We start from the raw sequence: 20,694 nt of genomic DNA on the forward strand, positions 1-20,694 counted from the left end.
AAGGAAGGAAGGAAGGAAGGAAGGAAGGAAGGAAGGAAGGAAGGAAGGAAAATTTCTACATATTTGTGAATTTTTTAGCTTTAGTTCTGCTATTGATTTCTAGTTTCATTCTACTGTGATTGGAAGATAAACTTGGTATAATTCTATCTTTTTGAATTTGTTAAGACTTGCTTGTGACCTAACATGTGATCTATGCTGGAGAAACTCCATGGAACGTGAGATGAGTGCGTATTCTGCTGCTGTTGGGTCAAAAGAATGTCCTTTATGTCCATTAGGTCCATTTCTATACAGTTGTTTAAGTTCAATGTTTGCTTATTGTTCTTCTATGTGCTAGTTTTATCCATTATTGAATGTGGGGTATTGATGTCTTCTACTATTTTGTATTGCTGTCTATTTCTCCAATTCTGTCAATATTTGATTTATATATTTAGATGCTCTTATGTTGGGTACATATATATTTATAATTGTTATATCTTTCTAGTTGATTGATCCTTTTATCGTTATGTAATGACATCTGTTTTTTGCAACAGTTTCTCACCTAATGTCTATTTTATCTAATGTAAGTATAGCCACCCCTGCTTTCTTTTGGTCAGCATTTGCAAGAAATGTCATTTTCCATATCTTCAATTTTAGCCTATGTGTCCTTAAATCTAAAATGAGTTTCTTATACATAGCTCAAATTTTTAAAAAACTGCTTAATGAACATAAGAAAATGCATCTTTCTCATTCCTAAAGCCGGAATCATGATTAACTGGAAAACACTAGAAGATTCTTCACTGCACTCCAGTCCGGGCGACAGAGCGAGACTCCGCCTCAAAAAAAAAAAAAAAAAAGAAAAAAAAAGAAAAAAAATGCCCATCCTCACTATTTTTAATCAATATTTTACTAGGCATACTCAGCTGATAAAATACATAAAAGAAAAAGGGTTAAAGTATAAAAATCAGGAAAGAGAAAATAAATTATATCTGACGGAATTGTGAATCTAGAAAACTTAAATTCAGTAAGTGAATTTACAAAGTTAATAGAGTACAAAATTAATCCACAGAAAGCAAAGCTTTGAAAATATATAAGGGCAACCTATGAGAAGCTACATTTGGAGAAAAATTAATTTATATCAGCAACAAAACAGATAAAGTACCTATAAACTAACAAAAGAAAAATGCAAGGCATATATGAAAACATTTTAACACTACTGAAGAACTCAAAAGAAATATTGAATAAATGGAAATACATGCCATTTTGTTAGAGATGTTATGTCTCAACATCATGGAGTGTGAATTTTTCTAAAGTTAATTTAAATTTTTTAAGTGATGCAAGTAAATTTACAACTAGATTGTTAGAATTAGACAAGCCAATTCTAAATTTGTTATAAAAATGAATAAACAAAATAGGGAAACACTGAAAAGCACTAGCAATACAGAACTAGTCCAATTATATTAAATATATAAGAAAATCATTAAAACTATATATTAAAATATATTATACAGTCCAAATATAGGCTTATGGTTAGAATAACTTAGAATAAAGGATTAGAATAAGAAATTTGGAATTAGACACAAAAAGAAATGGGAATTTATTTGAAAAAGTTGGCAATTAAAATCAGGAAAAGTGTTAAAGGAAGATGGCTGACTCAATAAATATTTTTGGGACAAGTGAATAGAAAGATGGATCTACACCTCACATCATACACCAAAAAAAAAAAAAAAAAAAAAAAAAAAAAAAAAAAAATTCAAACAGACCAATGTAGATAACAAATCCTTAAAAATAGTAAAAGATAATGTTGGTTACATTTTGTCAAATTTTGTCATTTTTAACCTTAGGGTGAAAAGAGTATTCTTAAATAGAACAAAAAAATCCGTAAACCACAGAGGAAAATTAAATATGTTCCATTACATAGAAAAATGACCATATGGCAAAAAAATGATATAAGCAAAATTAAAAGAAAAAAATGATGAGAAACAATAAATATTTGTAGCTCTTACCACAGAGAGTCACATAGATTAATAGATACATAGTCTTGGGTTTTTGTATAGACAAAAATCCAATAAAAAATGGGCAAAAGAAATAATTTCCAAATAAAGAAAAAATAAAAGGTTCTGTTAACATACAAAAGGTGTTCAAACTACTAATCTTAAGAAAATTAAAATGCTAAAACTTACACTGTATTTAGAAACCATATTTCACCCCTCAGATTGTTAAAACCCAAATGTTGTCAACACCCTCTGTTGGGAAGACTAAAGAAAAATAGGCACTCCTGTATATTTTTGGTGGGGACATAAATTTGCACAACTCCTCTGAAAGGCATTTGGAAATAATTAACAACATTACAAAGGCATATAGACTTTGACCCAGAAATTACACTTCTGAGAATTTATCCTGCCGGTATTCTTCCACATATGTTAAAAGACATATGTAAATGGTTACTCTTTGTGGCATTGTGTCTAGTACACAGGAAATCTAAAACAATCCAAAGACCAATCAATAGAAAACTGGTTAAATAAATTATGATATATCCATAATAAGGAAAACTTGTCTGTTTAAAAAATGATAATAATTAGAAAATTCTCCATGTACTGGAATGGAAAAATGTATCTGAAATCAGGCTAAATGACAAATGCAAGATGCCAAATACTATGTTTACTATGCTAACTTTCATGTTAAAATGAAGGGGAAAAAATTAAAAATACTAATAATGTATTATATTTGCATTTTATAGACCCTGAAAGGACACACAAGAAATTACTGATGTTATCACCTAGGATAGGGAGAGATGGGGGGTAAATTAGGGAAGGAAGGGTCTATAATCTAAAGAGGCTTTGACTCTGTACCTTTAATATATGGAAATTTGGAGCATTTTTCATGAAAGAGAATATGTATAAGATTTCTTAAAACTGGGGAGATCCTACAAAGGAAGGAGAACCACATATTATACTAGACTTTGCAAATACAGTAATATACTGTGGCAATGATTTTAAAGGATAAGTGATTTTACATATTAATCCAAATTACTTCTTATTTGTGGAGGCAAATACAACATATTTTCAAATATTGAGCACATATTTAAAACACTTGATAATACCTTAGTCAAGTGAAAAATAAATAAGAATAAATACATAAGAAAGTATATATTCAGGAATTGAATAAAATTTACAGTTAAGTTTAAATTTACAGATGCATTTTCAGCAACTATTTAGTCCAGCTAAGTTTATTCACTGGGTTAAATTCCTCTAAGCCAGGAACAAAAGGCTCTTACATTAGATTGTAAAAAGACACAAAGGCAAAGCCAATCAGATGTAATGTATAAAACAATACATAGCAGGTACAATTTACAACAAAAAAATCCAGAATGGCAAAATCAAAATCAGTGTGCTATCTATTAATCAATCAATCACAGCCTATCAGGAATAAATTGCTCAATAGAACACCAAACACATCAAAAAATGAATTAAAAATACAAGGAAAGCTGACTTTATAGTAAATGTATTAAAATTAATAGGAAAAAATATAACAATATATTCTTCAAATGACTTGGGTTAAAAAGTAAATAAAAGTTTCTGTTGCGATTAAAGCTTTACTAAGAGATCTACAATGTAAAATAGGGCCTGTGTTATATATCAGGAGTGATTTTTCATCTATTTTAAAAATCTGTCTAAAAGTGACTTTTAACATCTTAACATTCTGTGTATCTTAAAATGACAACAGGGACCCCAAGAATCTGAAAGAAATCTACCACTAGAGAAATTGTAAATAAATTTGAAAATTATTCATTTTAATAAATCATTCCTAAGTCCAATGTTTCCTGGAGTCCTTTGAAATAAATTTATGAGGAGTTGAAACATAAAATCTAATTAGTCTCATAACTACCAGTTTTTGAAGACTTACTATGTTAAAGACTCTAACTTAGATATGTAAGATACATATCAAGTATGTATATATATGTATGTACACACACATAAAATAAAGTCTTAAAATTTTGAAGATTGAATGATTTGGTTTCTGTTTTAAGTTAGTATTTACCTCACAAGAATTACATTAATATTGATTTGTATTATGTAATAATGCCTATTACAAACATGAAGAGTTTCTGAGAAGGGAGGAACTTACTCAGTGATAGACCACCTAGGAGGTGATCGGACCAAAATTTGAATTGAAGAAGAGAAACTGAGTTAAATAATGTGGCAAATAATTATCTATAATTTCTGTGATTTTGAATTGTAATGTATTAGAACAATAAAACCAATAGTACTTCTCTTTACCTTACAGTGAAATGTAGAACTTTCTTTTTCATGGACTCCAGCTTTTTATTCGGATATTTTGTTTGATCCTTTTTTATTGATGGTTTCTTCAAAGGAAGAACACGGGCCTCAATGGGGGGAAAGAATAGTTTGGAAAGAGTGTCGGCAATTCTCCACCCAATATATTTGGAGAAAACTTCTTCTCCTACATTTGATGAGATGTTTGTACTATACCTAGTGAAAGGATCGGTTGGGTCATTTAACTCAGCCTGTTGAAAGAAATGAGAAAGGAATCAGTTGAAACAGGATTAAATGGGTTGAAAAAAATCATGTATTATTAAATTTTTTAAAGTATCTTTATTTTCTTTGACTAATATTGTATTTTTCCTGTTAAGTAAAAATAATCTTGATTAAAATATTGCAGTTTTCCAAAAGATTTCAAAAACCAAAATAGCAAATTTCAGTGAAATAAATAAACATTGATGCATCCAGTCTTGAAACTCTGAAAATTTAAGAAGGTAATTTTTATTTTTAATTTGATATGCTTGCCATGTAAGAATTTCATACACATTCTGGAATTTTATTTAATAAGAAATTAAGCAATCAGTTGAAGTAATGTACATTGTATTAAATCAGACTTTTTTTTTTTACACACAATCTAAACTGTTCTTGATATCAACAGAGAATTTTTTTTTCTTGTTTGAGAGGGAGTCTTGCTCTGTCACTCAGACTGGAGTACAGTGGCACAATCTTGGCTCACTGCAACCTCCATCTCCTGGGTTTGAGCGCTTCTCCTGCCTCAGCCTCCTAAGTAGCTGGAACTACAAGTGTACGCTGTCACACCTGGCTAACTTTTGTTATTTTTAGTAGAGACGGGGTTGCATCATGTCGGCCAGGTTGGTCTCGAACTCCTGACCTCAGGTGATCTGCCTGCCTCAGCCTCCCAAATTGCTGGGATTACAGGCATGAGCCACCATGCCTGGCCAAACAGAACATTTTTATAGAGCAAAAATTTTAAGGGAAAAGCAAATAAGAGCTTTGTATTTAGCTTAAATTGAAGATATTTAAGATTTTGATTTTGATTAAATTGAGTATGTTCTAACAGCAAAGAGTAAAAAAAATACAAAAATTTCCCATTATTTAAGCAATATTTATTCAGGAAAAAGCTATTTTCTGAAATTTCCTATTCCCGTTTGATACTGTCCAGTACTGCTTTTTAATTACTTCTTTTAAAATGGCCAGAGGCGTATTTTCTCTGGCTATAATCAGTAATAATAAATGAAAATGTAAGTAAAATGGCATATGTTACCAATTTTTTTATGTTCATGATATGTACATACTATTAACTCCTTTTCTTGTAAATAAGTTGGATACTGCCTTTTATCGTTTGTTTTTACATTTTCATTGAGTATTATCTGTCTTCAGGTAGCTCATTACCAGTCACTCAGGATTCATTTTAGATGCATATCAATCTTGCGATAGGAAAGATAGAAATAGAAAACGTTTTTCTATATATGAACATCTAACTTAACCTCTTTCAGCTTCCAAAATTAGGCCTGGCTAAATTAAATTACTGATGAAAGATTGATTATTGAATTATTTAGACAAAAGTATAGTAGAAAAAAATGAGTACAGTCTCAGGATATAGACTGAAAGAAAAACAGTTAAAGCAATGAGAAAAATAGCAAAAGGCAAGTATGCAAATATGTGTCACTGTGAAAGTTATAGAGGACTACATAACTATATAAAGTTATATAGTCAAAGAATAACATGAAAAAAAATTTACAAAGGATAAGGTAAAAATCATGCGAAGTAAGTAAGCACATGATTCAGTAATCCCACTACTGGGTATATCCAAAAGAAAATCAGTATGTCAAAGACAGAGCTGCCCTGCCATGTTTATTGCAACATTACTCTCAATAACCAAGCTATGAAATCAAGCTAAGTGCCCATCAACAGATGAATGGATAAATAAAATGTGGTACATATATACAATGGGATAGTACTGAGCCATAAAAATAGAAGAAAATTCTGCCATTTGTAACAACATGGATGAACCTGGGGGACATCATGTTAAGTGAAATAAACCAGGCACAGAAAGACAAATACCACATGATCTCACTTACATGTAGAATCTAAAATATTGATCTTATAGAAGTAGAGTGGGATGGTGTTTAACAGGGGCTGACGGGTGAAGGGCTTGGGAGATGTTGGTCAAAAGATTTCAGTTAGATAGAATAAATAAATTCAAGAGATCTAAGGTACAACATGGTGACTATAGTTAATACAAATACATCATATCTTGAAAAATGCTAAGAGAGTAGATGTTAAGTGTTCTCACAAAAGAAATAATAACTATATGAGGTTATGCATTTGTTAATTACCTCAATTTGACAATTTCACAGCATATATATATTTTAAAACATCATGTTTTACACAATAAATGTATATGATTTTATTCTTCAGTGTAGAAAAATAAAATAAAATGACACCACCAAAAAAGAGCTCCATTTTTTTACTCAACATATAGTACAGTATTGCACAAATGAAGATATTATGGTGAACTCTGGAATTACTAAGAGAGTTATGAATGAATAAATGAATGAGTAAACAAATGCACCAAAAAAACTGATGTCTTCTCATGATATACTTTTTGATAAAATATACTGTAATCAAAGATAACATTAACCTGTGAGGCAGGAGAATAGGGTCTGGAGAAAGGGAACCTAAAGCCTATTCTCACTGACTTCCTAGAACTAAATCAAAATAAAAACCTCAACTTTCCACGCCCAAGTTAAAAAAGGACCAGAGGCTACTCTCCTTGCAACCCCCCCTTTTCTGTGTGGCAGACGAAAAACTGAAAGTACCTCCGGTTGGTCCTTTCCTGCAACCAGTCAGACTCATAATGGGTTAAGTCTTTCTTTGCATAGGATTTGGAATTTATTGTTCTCCTTTCCCTTTTCCTATCTGTTTCATACAGGGGAGTCTTTTTTTCTCTCTTTTTCTGGCTTTTCCTTTCCAACTTGGGATCCTTGGTGGGCAGTGCCTAAATACAGAAGCAACTGCAGGTTTCTGGCTGGGGCCAATCTCTGGAGAAATGGAAAGGTTTTAATGTGGAAGTCCTTGACTGCTACCACCCAGTTCTAAGGGACCTGAGTCCTTTTCCTTTTTTTCTTTTAGTATTTCTGCAGCTGTTTCCTAGTAGCTCTTTGGTATTTGAGGGCAACTGGCCAGGGCCAGGCTCTGGTGTTGCCTGAAGGCGAAGGAGTGAATGGGGATAGCTGCCTTGCCTGGAAGGTGGATGGATTATTTTCTATCTTTTCTGGTTATAGTCCCTGATCTCTATGTGTGACACAATTGACAGTGGCACAGGGTGAACTCACGTTTCAGGCCACTTAAACCTTCCTTTCTTACAGTCCTTGATTCCTACATGTGACACAATTGGCAGCAACAGCTCCTCCAGAGTGAACTCACACACATTTCAGGTGACTTGAGCCTTCTTTTTTCATGCTAAATTCTTCCCTTCCCCTATATGACTGGTCAAGGACAAAAGAAACCCACTAACTATGCAAAGAATGTTATAAAGAAAAGAGATGACTGGTTGTTTAAAAAGAGGCACGGGATGTTTAGGACAAGTCAGAAGGTCTGAGAATGTTGTAGATGGTCTGTGTGGGGCATGGGGGGCATTCATGAAAAGGAATGTATACAGGAACTGATGTACAATCTAATGTGGATTTCTTGCCTAAATTTAGAGAGTAAAAGAGTTGCTTTAAGCGGGATAGGAAAACCTTAAGGAACACTCATAATGGGTTATCAGTGGTGGAGGGAACGATTCCAAAGCAGTGCCAGCAACCATCTAACGTCAGAGATGTCCGACAGACTAAGACAGGGCTCAAAAGGTGAATGCCCCTGGGGACTCCAGTCAGGACCTAGAATTTTTCCAGGATGCCTCAAGCATTACTCAGGTCACTTGAAAAACCCTCCACTATTCAAAGTCCTCCTCTCTTTTCCATATCACTATGGGCAACTCTCCATCTACTCCACCTGATTCCACTATGGGCAACCCTCCATCTATTCCACCTGATTCCTTGCTTGGCTGCATCCTCTACCATTGGAATCAATTTGATACTGATAATCTAAAGATAAAACATATATATATATATATATATACACACACATTTTTTTTCTGCAATGCTGTTTGGCCCAATTATGAGCTGCCCAGCCTGGAACAATGTGCAGTCAATGGTAGCCTTAATTATGACACCATCCTGCAATCAGACCCATTTTGCAAGATGCAGGGCAAGTGGTCAGAAATACCACATGTACAGACCTTCATGACCCTATACCAAAACCTAACAATCTGCAAAACTCCCAGAACCAGCCCCCCAAAGGAAAGTCCTAAGGCAGAACTAGATATTACAGATGATCCTCTTTTACAAGGGCCACCTATCTTTCAGGGTGAACAGCATCTGCCTCCATACAGCCCCTTGCCAAGTGCTCTTGAGGCTAAACCCTGAACACTGGGAACCCTACTAAGTCCCCCTCACACTCAAAGGAGAACATCTTATTCAACTCTCCCTGCAGCCCTGCTACTCCTTAGGGAAGTAGCAGAAGCTGAGGGGCCAGTCCTAGTGCAGGTCCCTTCTCTATAACTGATATACAACAATGTAAGTAAAAGCTAGAAAGCTATTTCAAGAATCCCAGGAAATTTGCAGAAGCTTTCCAGACTTTGGCCTTAGCCTTTGCTCTCTCATGGAGAGATGTTCAATTCATTCCAGCAACCTGTTGCACTCCCTTGGAAAAAAGATCAAATCTTTGAGGCCACCCACGGGGAAGCAGATGATTTATTCACCTGACACCTTCAGGGTCAACACCTGGGCCCAAACACAGTCTCCACTATTGATCCTAATTGGGACTATAATACACCCACGGGAATGAACAACTGGGCTAAATTTCCTTGGAGGAATGAGAAAAGGAACAACTAAGGCAGTAAATAATGTAAATGAAGGGGGGTTACACAAGCCAAGGAGGAAAATCCAGCCATGTTTTATGGCAGGCTGGAGGAAGTCTTTACAAAATATACTACTCTGGACCCTTCTTTTTCCAAAGGCAAAATATTAATGGCACAGCATTTCATTAGCCAGTCTACCACAGACAGTAGACTTAAGCTCCAAAAGCTACTGATGGGGCCGTGAACTAATCAAAATCAGGTTTTTGATACTGCTCTTATAGTGTATAACAATCGTGACCTGGAGGAAGGAAAACAGGAACAGAGTGAAGAAAAATGGCAGGCAAAAATTATGGCAGCCATCATTGGCAGTACCCTGAATGCCCAAAGAGCAGCAAGGGAAACCTGAAGGGCCATAATGATAATGCCAGCAAAGGCTCTTGCTTCAAATGCAAGAAAAATGAGCACTGGGCAAAAGACTGTACTAAGCCTTCACCAGGCCCCTGTCAAAAATGTGAGGGCACCCGTTACAAACCCTGTCACTGAAGGATTGACTGCCCCTGCTCCCACCGAGGGGTTCAGTCAGGCAAAAACTCTAGCAGTGCAAAAGCAGGAATTAGATGAAGACTGAAGACCAAGGGGCCCAGGGTCTTCCTCATTGCCCCTTTCCAGGAACATTATAATTCCTACTGAGGAGCCCCAGGTAATTCTGAATGTCATGGGTACCCAAATTCAGTTTTGTTTGTTTCTTTGTTTGTTTGTTTTTGATGCAGAAGCAAATTACTCTGTTCTCACTGCTTTTGCAGAAACCTTTCCTCCCAGTTCATGAGCATTATGGGAATGGAAGGAAAGCCACAAACAAGATTCTTTACTCCTTCTTTGATTTGTCAATTTGAGAAACAAATCTTCCAACGGGAATTTCTAGTAGGACCAAACTGCCCAATCCCCCATTGGGAAGAGATCTTATGGTTAAAATAGGGGCACTGCTACAATGTAAGCATCACCTGGCAGAATTGCTAACAGGCAAAATACAGCCAAAGTCCCAGATTACATTAGTAAAGAGGCTAACCCACTGGCATGGTATACTGGAAATCTAGGGAAGCCTAAAATAGCATTGCCAGTCAAAATACGCTTAAAGACCCCAGCTATTTTCCTAATCAAAACCAATATCTAATTAAGCTGGAAGCAAGAAAAGGCCTAGCACCCAGAGTTGAGGTATTACTTACCCATCGGCTCTTAAAACCCTGCAATTCTCACTGCAATACCCCCATCTTACCTATTCTAAACCCTTTGGAAGAATATTGAAGGCTTAGTACATGTTAGAACAGGACCTCAGAATAATTAATGAGGCTGTTATCCCCGTATACCCATTGGTGGCAGATCCATATACCCTCCTGGCTCAGGTGCCAGAAGGTGCTAAATGGTTCTCAGTCCTAGACCTAAAAGATGCTTTCTTCTCCATTCCTCTGGCACCAAAGTCCTAATACCTTTTCGCCTTTGAATGGAAAAATCCTAATACCAAAGGAAAATAACAATACACTTGGACACTGCTCCCTCAAGGTTTTTGGGACAGGCCCCCTTTCTTTGCCTGGGCCTTAGAGAGGGATCTGAGGGATCTGCAACTGGAGAATGGGAGTATACTCCAGTACATGGATGACCTTCTTGTGTGTAGTGCAACCCAGGAAGCTTCTGAACAAAATACTACAAAAACTTTGAATTTTCTGGCAGACAGGGGATAAAAGTGTCCAAAAAGAAGGCTCAGAATAACCTTCAACAGGTCCAATATTTAGGGTATGTCTTACCACCTAGAGCCTGGCAAATATCCCCAGAACAAGTGCAAGCCATATGTGGTTTGGGGACTCCCCACACCAAGCAACAGCTTTGTTCTTTTGGGGGAATGGCCAGGTTTTGCAGAATATGGGCATCACATTTTGGGATCAAGCAAAGCCCCTGTATGAAGCAAAAAAGGGGCCTGAAAATGAGCTAATGGAATGGGCCTCAGAAATGAGAGAAGCCTGTGCCAAGTTAAAATAGGCTCCCACCCAGCTTCTGCTCTTGGCATCCAAGGCCTAACTAAGCCCTTCTCCTTGTATGTAGCAGAGAGGAAGGGCATAGCTGTAAGAATACTAGCATAGAAATTAGGATCAGAACCCAGATCAACTGCTTACTTTTCAAAAAACCTGCATGGAGTAGTCTCGGGATGGCCAAGTTGCCCGTGGGCAATCCCAGCCACTGGTATTTTAGTGGAAGGAGCCACTGAAATCACCCTAGGTCAACCACCAGAAGTTCTATCCCCTCATCAGGTGAAGTCAGTCTTAGAAATAAAAGGATACTCTAGATGATGGAGGGAAGTTTAACCTAATACCAGGCCACACTCTTAGAAAACCCAGATGTAACCTTTGAAACCTGTATCACCTTGAATCCAGCTCTGTTTCTGCCCACAGGCCCAGGAACTGATCATTCCTGCGAGCAGGTCATTGCACATACATTCATATGTTAGCCAGCCTAATTTAAAAGATCAGCCTCTCCCAGATTCTGAGGATAACTGGTTTACAGATGGCAGTAGTTTTATGTCAAATAGGGAGCACAGGAGCTGGATACACAATAGTAAATCATAGTACAATTGACACCCAGCCACTGCCCCCTGGCACAATAGCACAAAAGGCTGAAATCATTCCTCTTACCTGAGCATTAATGTTGGGACAAGGTAAAAAGCTTAACATCTATACAGATTCTAAATACGCATTCCTTGTGGTTTATGCTCATGCTACAATCTGGAAGGAAAGGGGACGACTAACTAACAAACACTCTCCTATAAAGCATGGGCCTGAAATTCTTCAGCTATTAAAAGCAGTACACCTGCCAAAGGCCATAGCTATAGTTCACTGTAGGGGGTACCAAAGGGACTTAACCCCTGTAGCACAAGGGAACAGCAAGTCTCACAGAGAAGCCAAAGCCACAACCTTCAGGGTGCAATCCCAACAGGAACAGCTAATATTGGAGCAAGGGGAACAAAAACAAGGATCCTGGTGGTATATGTGATCACAAGTATATCTCCCTCAAACAGCCCAATGGGGAATTATAAAAACCCTGCATGACTCTTTCCATGTAGGGAGAGATGCTACCCTGGCCATGGTTAACAGACTATTCATTGGGCCTAACTTAGCTTCGGTGGTTAAGCAGGTCTATCAAGCCTGCTCATTGTGTGCACTTAACAACTCAGGAAACAAAATGCCTCCACTAATAGAACCAGTCCAGAGGAGAGGAACTTAACTAGGGGAAGACTGGCAATTAGACTTCACATATATGCCAGCTTTCAGAGGATATAAGTTTTTGTTAGTGCTAATAGAGATACCTTTACTGGTTGGGTCAAAGTTTACCCTAACAGAACAGAGAAGGTTCTGTTAAGAGAAATAAGGTTATAAAGGTCCTCTTAAGAGAAATAACCCCCAGTTTGCCAGTTTGGATTAACTCAGAGACTCCAAAGTGATAAAGGCCTGTCCTTTATCTCCCAAATGACTCAAGGGGTTGCTAGGGCTCTCAGAACCAAATACTATTTATATTCAGCATGGAGGCCTCAGTCCTCTGGAAAAGTAGAATGGACTATCCAAACTCTAAAGTGAGTGTTAGCTAAGCAAATGTCAGGAAACATAAGAAACATGGTTCAGCTTACTGCCTGTAGCCCTCTTAAGGATCCATAATACCCCTAGAGCAAAAATTAATATAAGCCTATAAGAAATGTTATCTGAAGCCCTTTCTAAATTAATGATTCAATTACTGATCCAGAAACAGCCAGTTTAGTAAAATACCTAGTTAACCTAGGATAATTTCAGCAGGTTTTACAAAAGTTTGAAACTCAAAGACTCTCCACACCAGGAACTAACCAGCAACTCTAAATCAGGCCAAGAGATGAAAACATGGAAAAAGAGATCACCTGCTCAACAATTACAGCCCAAATGGAAGGCATCATTTTCAGTAATATTGGCCACACCTTCTGCAAAGTACTAAGATTAGATGGTTGGATACACCTTTCAAGGATCATGTCTGCGATACCTGAAGTCCTGAACCTCGACCCTGAAGCTCCCATCAGCCACTATACCTGTGAAAGACCCAAAGTACCTGTTTAGAAGACAGCCAAAAGATAAGTAAATGCCCACCAACTTTCCTTGGTGTCTTTGTTGCATAGTTACTGTAGGCTGGATAATAGAAGCCTTTTTAAAATGTATTTTTGTAGTTTAACTGCCTTCTTCCAAATGGTTGGAATCACTTTCTTTGTACCAAGTAGAATGTTCTAATTCATTTATATAATAAACATTCCTTTCAGCATATGTATCCAGCCAATGAAGTTCCCATTGAATCTTTTAACCAAATTCATTTCTACTCACCTAGAGACCATCAAGCTTCAGATTATCATGTGACAGGGCTTCCAGCCAGTTTCAGGTGAAGACACCATCCCGGCCATCAAGAAGCTACCCTGTCTTCATCAGACAGGGCAGAATGAGAAGTCCATGATCCCTAACAGGTAGGGACTAAGCCCCAAGTCAGCATGAAGCAGTTACAGAAGAAAGACCATCAGTCCTTCTTCTCCGCATAAAGATTTATGGGGATTGCTTCTCGCAGAGCGGAAGTGAGGCAAGCGAACAGGGTCTGGAGGCAGGGAACCTAAGGCCAATTCACACTGACTTCCTGGATCTAAATCAAAAGGAAAACCCCAACTTTTCATGCCCAAGTAACAAAAGGACCAGAGGCTACCTACTCCCTTTGCAACACCCCTCCCCTTCTGCATGGCAGATGAAAAATTGAAAGTAACTCTGATTTGTCCCCTCCCACAACCAATCAGACTTACCGTGGGTCACTACTTCATTTACATAGGGCATACACTGAGTAACCCATGGGAAACCTTCAGAGGGTATTTAAACCCCAGAAAATTCTGTAACCAGGGCCCTGGAGCCACTTGCTCAAGCCTGCTCCCACCCTGGGAAGTGTACTTTCATTTTCAATAAATCTCTGCTTTTGTTGCTTCATTCCTTCCTTGTTTTGTTTGTGCATTTTGTCCAATTCTTTGTTCAAAACACCAAGAACCTGGACAACTTATAGTCAAGACCCTCCACCGGTAACATCTGTATTATAGAATCTTGATGCTCATTTCATCATGTCTCATTTGACTACTCCACACTTTCTTCCCTTTAAGACAGGAGAGGCTGTAGATACAGATGCTACCTCTCTCTGCAAAATGAAGATATTCCCACATCTTTCTCTATGGTTCTCTTATGGGAAGCCCAGGTAAATTTCTATCCTTCATTGATGTCCAAGTCCTTCGTCTAATAGAAATGTAGTCTTAAATTTCAGTCAAATGTATACTTTCCTTATTTATGAAAGGCTTTGTGTATGTTTTCTCACAAGAAGTTGCCAGGAAGGAATATGGGCTTGTACTATGAAAGATCTGAAATCAGGTGTGTCTCTGTCACTTGCTAGTTATTAATGTAAAATTGAAAAAGTTTAGTTAACTTCTCCAGGATTGTTTTGTGTTTAGTTTTGTTCTTATTTTTCATCTGTGGTATGGGGATAATAAATACCTTTTAGTTTTATGGAGGTTAATACACATCATATAGGAGGACCTGTCTTGTAGACAGCGAGAAGGTCAACAGATATTAGTGCTTTTCAGGTCTTCCCTAGGACAGAGCACTAGAGTTCTGGCCTTTGCAGCAACTCCCATCATCAACCCAGGAAGACTCTATCTAACCTCTGCCATGTCAAAACAGTTTGGTTATAACATAACTTTTATATTAGCAAATGTATCAAATAAGATCATGATTATACTTCTAGAGTTGTCTTCTATAGTTTTCTTCCTTCTTCTCTTAAAGCCATTATTCTAATATGCTTCAATATTAAGAGACTTGAATGCCATCTATGCATAAATTTGTCTATACTTCTTGAGGGTAGACTTAAACAAAGTATTAATGAATATCTTTTACAATAGATTCCAAATTTATAAATTTACGACTATTTAGCCTGGCAGTGAACATTACCTCAGAGACCATTTTAACCATTTATTTACATTTTGATCATGTATTCTTATTTTTTAGTGATGCCCCTGAATATTGTAAAACTTCAGGGTTTCCCGTTATTATTACATAATTAGAACATGATATTTATTTTTATTAATAAACAAATGGGAATTTAAAAAATATATACGTTAACTTTGTTGATTTACTATTAACATTGGAAAAGTAGTATTCTTGAAGACTATTTCCTTCACATACATATTTTAACCAAAGGCAGGAACAGAAGCTTATCCTTTGCCTTTGTGTTGGGCATAAAGATGGCAAAAGCCCGCATTAATGCAGAAAGAAAATGGATAAATCAGCTCAAAGGAATTAGGATGTAGTAGTAATACACACATATCAAAAAAAAAAAGGCCTTTATAAAGTTCTGAATTTTCCACCAATAATTAGAGAAATGTAGCAAACACAACAAAATTTGAGCTAACTCACATTATTTTTGACATAAGAGACCAAAGGAAAAAATAATTTCAAACCATTGCAGCAGCTTGCTACAAATTCTCTTCCATTCTCTCACAGTCTGTCTCTCTTTTTAAAATGTCTTTACCTTTCCTTAAGTAATCTTGCTGAAATATCTAACTTGATTCTGACAATAATTTTTTTCCTTAAACTTCAAAGTGTAAGTGACAAAAAGCATATATTTTATAGTACAGTCTCTAGCACATGAAAGTGTTTCAATAAATGTTAGTTCCTTGTTTATATTTAATTTCAGAGAAAGCACGAAACAGTAGAAATGTTAGAGCCTTTGAGTTAAGTTCACTAACAGTGCACTCACTACCAGCACCTCATTTTATTCTGTTGGAAACTCAAATCCTTGATCTGCATGGACGATGATGGTGGTAGGAGAGCTGTGGGGCAAATCCTTGATCTGCATGGACAATGATGGTGGTAGGAGAGCTGTGGGGCTCAAATGAGTTAATATACATTATATATATGTATATAACAGATACTTTGTACAGTGCCTGGTGCATGATAAAGGCACTACAAAAACTTTTTATATAAAATATTACAATATTATATTTTGTTTTCTTTAAACAATGTATTTGTTACATTAACATTCTATTGATAAGTATTTAAGGATCTATACTTATCCAAAAACACAGCTCACTTTCCAAACTGTTGCTATTTATGTCAAAAGTAAAGCTACATGTGGAGAAGGAGATAAATAGGCACTGAGAAAATAGGGACTAATACTGTTGTTTGTTCTGTTTTGCTGCTCTACAGGGTACATTAGGGATATGGAAATATCATTAAGAATAAAAACAAATTTTGTCTTAAAGATTGCACCATAAAATGTCAACCACAAAGTGCTTTACCTGATGAGTCAAAGGTACTCTCAAAAAATTCACATATTCATTTTAGCTGTACATATTTCTTTTTGATATTTTAGGTCATATACCAGATGGCAGAAAACACTTATACATAATGACTTTTCCTAGATGTGCCAGCATATGCTGCTGAATTGCCTATATAGAAAAACCTTGCTCATTGCAAGTCTCCCTGGAAGTATTTCAAACAAAGCACATCAATTAACATTTGTTTATTATGCCACTGTGAGTATATGACAGTTTTTTTATTTCTTTCCCAAATACTCAGGCAACAGTTGGGTTTATATTGAATTTGTCACATGAAAGGCTCATGTTTCAGGATCTATTCAGAATTGTTTTTCATTTCAAATTTGCTTATTAAATATTTCACCTCTCCTCCAACCTCCAAAAAGCATCAAATTTTATGAACAAATATAACAAGAGTTATAGATGATAAAATGTTATCATGGATAAAAAACATACAAGATGAGAGTAGACAATGTAAAGAAAGTCGATAATGTAGAGAGAGTAGATAATTTAGTTAGGAATGGATTTACCAGTGTTGTAGATAAATTGAAGTATTAAATTTAAAATTGTATTTATGAAATTCAGTAGTTTATCATATAAATTGCTTATTTATTTTAAAGCATAAAAAGAGAAAATTTCTACTTAATTCCATGAACATACCATTATATTCAATCCTTATGAAATAATTCCTCCACCTTTGAATGTATGGTAGTTTATAAATAAAGTTATGTTTCACTCTATGTAGGTAAGAATACCATTGTACAACAAAAGGTTTTTGAAGCAAATAATTAGGAAAGGAGAGAAAGAACAAAGGTTGTGCTATAAACATAGTCATTTGCAATAACTTAAATAAGAGTGGAATACATATTTTCTTTTAGATCTAAGTGTCTGAGGCAAAAGCCTTCACTGTATAGGTATTTTATAGATGTTCCCTAATTCACATGGAGTAGTGAGAGAGTGTCTGAAGACTAATTTTTTAAATCCTTGTGAAATGGAAGTTTTTATGTAGTTTATACCATAGAACTTGTTAAAAGAGGTACCACAGGAAAATATTATAAGTTAGTTTAAGGGATTTGGTAAATTAGCAAGTTATTAAGGAAATATAAGAACATTTAGAAATAACCAACCTTTGGAGTTTTATCACCGAAAATAATTGTTGCCACAACAGTGCCAAAAAAAAAAAAAAAAGGAAAAAAGAAAGAGAAAAAAAAAACCTTAAATGTATTATGCTCAAGTTTTACTTCTAAAATTAAGCACACCTGTAAGATGTGCTTAATTTAACTTATATAGAACATATTCTGACTATTTTAGGTAAGAAAATATAATTTTAATCAATTCAAAATAATTTTTCTAAAACATTTTGCCTATAGATCAAAGGCAATCATTTTGTCTTGTTTTATCTTACTTGTATGTATAAGTGGCATTAGGCTGTTTAACTTAGTCAAAGTTTCCATTATTAACTTCCTTAAGAAAGCAGCTTTAAAAAATGTAAATAAATGTTTGTTTTTTTACTCAGTAAAATTAGGCATCAGAGGGAAGAAATTTTATTTGTGAAACTCAGGAAAGTTAAAAAATCACATAGGCCTAACAACTGAGTCACAAGTACAAGGAAGACAGAAAGAAAAACTGAGACCCGCACAGATGCTAATCACTTTAGCCTTTTGAATAATTAGGTATGGAAAATTTGAGGAAGTTAGTTTAGACATTAGTACTCCTAAGACCTAGTGCAGACATGCTAATACTGAATTTGATACCATCTAATAATAAAATGAAAAAAATCTTTTACAACCTAAGTCATAAAAATGATGCAAGCCAAAACACTGGCTAGGAGTAAAATAAACACAGCAATTGGACACCTAAATTTATGTTTCATCTATGACAAGATATTATTCTTAGTCAATGAAATCATCCTTCAAAATCAAATTGAATAAAAAGCTTCTCAACCAGGCACAGTGAGTGGTTCACACCTGTAATCCTAGAACTTTGGGAGGCCGAGATGGACAGATCACTTGAGGTCAGCAGTTCAAAACCAGCCTGGCCAGCATGGTGAAATCCTGTCTCTACTAAAAATACAAAAATTAGCCAGGCATGGTGGCACATGCCTGTAGTCCCAGCTACTCGGGAGTCTGAGGCAGGAGAATAGCTCGAACCCGGGAGGCGAAAGTTGCAGTGAACTGAGATCACGCTGCTGCACTCCAGCCTGGGTGACATAGCTAGACTCCATCTCCAAAAAAAAAAAAGGCAAATAAATGAACACTGACAGAATTCAACATCAGCAGATGCTCACTAAAAGGCTACGAAAGTGTTTTCTTCCAGCAGAAGAAAAATAATACCACACAGAAGGCGAGCGATTCAAGGATTCAAGGAAGAAGAATAAGGAAAGAAACTTTTAAATATGTGGGTAAGCTTGAAGAATATTGATTACATAAAGCAATAATAATATACTGGTGTCTATAAACACACACACATGCACACATACATACACGAATACACCCAGATATACATACACAAAATTAAAATGCTAAACAGAACAATTGCATAAGTAAGGGGGTATAAATGGACTTAAAATATTATAAGACAATTTCATGGTCCAGGAAAATATAAAATTTACTTACATTAGGTTTTAATAATTCAAGAATTTATTTTGTAAAATCAGAGGTAACAGGTAACAGTAAAAGAATGTGTAAGCACCAAATAAGTAAAGGGGGTGGGGTGGAATGATATAATTAAAAAAACAAAATCTTTTGCCAAAAGGCAAATATGAGATTATTTTAAAAGAACAAGAAACATCTATAGATGTTTCTGTCATCTATAGAATAGTAAATAACAAAAAATAGAAATACACACAAATATATTGTAGTGACAGTAAATGTAAATAAACTGTTTCAATTTGAAGACAGTAATTTTCAAGTTAAAAAAATACCACTTCTCCTCAGAGACATACATATAAGAATTCAGGGAGCATAAAATTAAAAGATGGAAATAGATATACCATATTAGCATGAAACCTAATCAAAAGAAATCTGTTGTAGTTATATTCATTTGCAACAGAAAAGGTTGACTTTTTATTAAAAAAATCATAATGATTATAAAGTGTAGTGATTGATCATAATAAAATTGAACTAAAATCAAACAATATAAATGTAACAATAAAAGTCTCAATATATGTAACACTAAGCCATAGGCTATCCTCTAAACAATGTATGGTTTAAATAGAGATAATAGAAATTAGAAAAGTTTTTGAACTAAATGATAATTAAAATATTGCTTATCACACTTTTTAGGATATTACTAAAATTACATGTGAAAGTAAATTAATAGTGTACAAAACACATATTAGAAAAGGAAAATACTACAAATCTACGACAAAGAATAAAGTTCAATAATTTTAGGAAAATAATAATCCATTAAATGCAAGGAAATTAGCAGAAGAAAGTAATAAACCTAATATCAAATATGAAAGAAAGAGAGAAAACATAGTATCAAGAGAATTGAATGTTGATTTTTAAGACTGAGAGGTCAAGCAGAGTGTCTCAGGCCTTAGAACTACAGATTAAAATAAGAACAAAGATGAAAATAAGAAGAGTTAGGAATTAGACAGTGGATATCACACCAGATTTTAAAGACATTAAAAAGATCATAGAAAAACAGAAACAATTTTAGAAAATATCTTTCAGAATTTAATTCCTCGAAAGAAAACATACCAATAAAAAATTAGTCCACAATTTAAAATCTTCCCCAAAATATCCATAACCAAATAGCTTCACTTGTGACTTCTACAAAACTTATAAGAAGAAATAATGACAAAAATAGAAACCTCTTCCAGAGTATTAAAAAAATATAATTTCCCAATTCACTTCATTAGCCAAAAATAACTTTCATGTAAAAACTTAAAAATATAAGAAAGAGGCCGGGTGCGGTGGCTCAAGCCTGTAATCCCAGCACTTTGGGAGGCCGAGACGGGCGGATCACGAGGTCAGCAGATCAAGACCATCCTGGATAACACCGTGAAACCCCGTCTCTACTAAAAAATACAAAAAACTAGCCGGGTGACGTGGCGGGCGCCTGTAGTCCCAGCTACTCGGGAGGCTGAGGCAGGAGAATGGCGTGAACCC

At 35.4% G+C, this 20,694-nt stretch overlaps 1 protein-coding gene across 1 annotated transcript in view; it reads right to left on the minus strand.

Moving 5' to 3' along the window:
* Positions 1-20,694, minus strand: part of TMEM232 (transmembrane protein 232) — a 269,981-nt gene that overhangs the window by 122,433 nt on the left and 126,854 nt on the right. The window contains exon 11 of the mRNA XM_031935440.1: positions 4,257-4,504. Coding sequence (XP_031791300.1) covers positions 4,257-4,504 — 248 coding nt within the window. The remainder of the gene's footprint in view (positions 1-4,256; positions 4,505-20,694) is intronic.

Source organism: Piliocolobus tephrosceles, chromosome 4 (genome assembly GCF_002776525.5).
Source record: "Piliocolobus tephrosceles isolate RC106 chromosome 4, ASM277652v3, whole genome shotgun sequence".
In the NCBI taxonomy this organism is placed as follows: Eukaryota; Metazoa; Chordata; class Mammalia; order Primates; family Cercopithecidae; genus Piliocolobus; species Piliocolobus tephrosceles.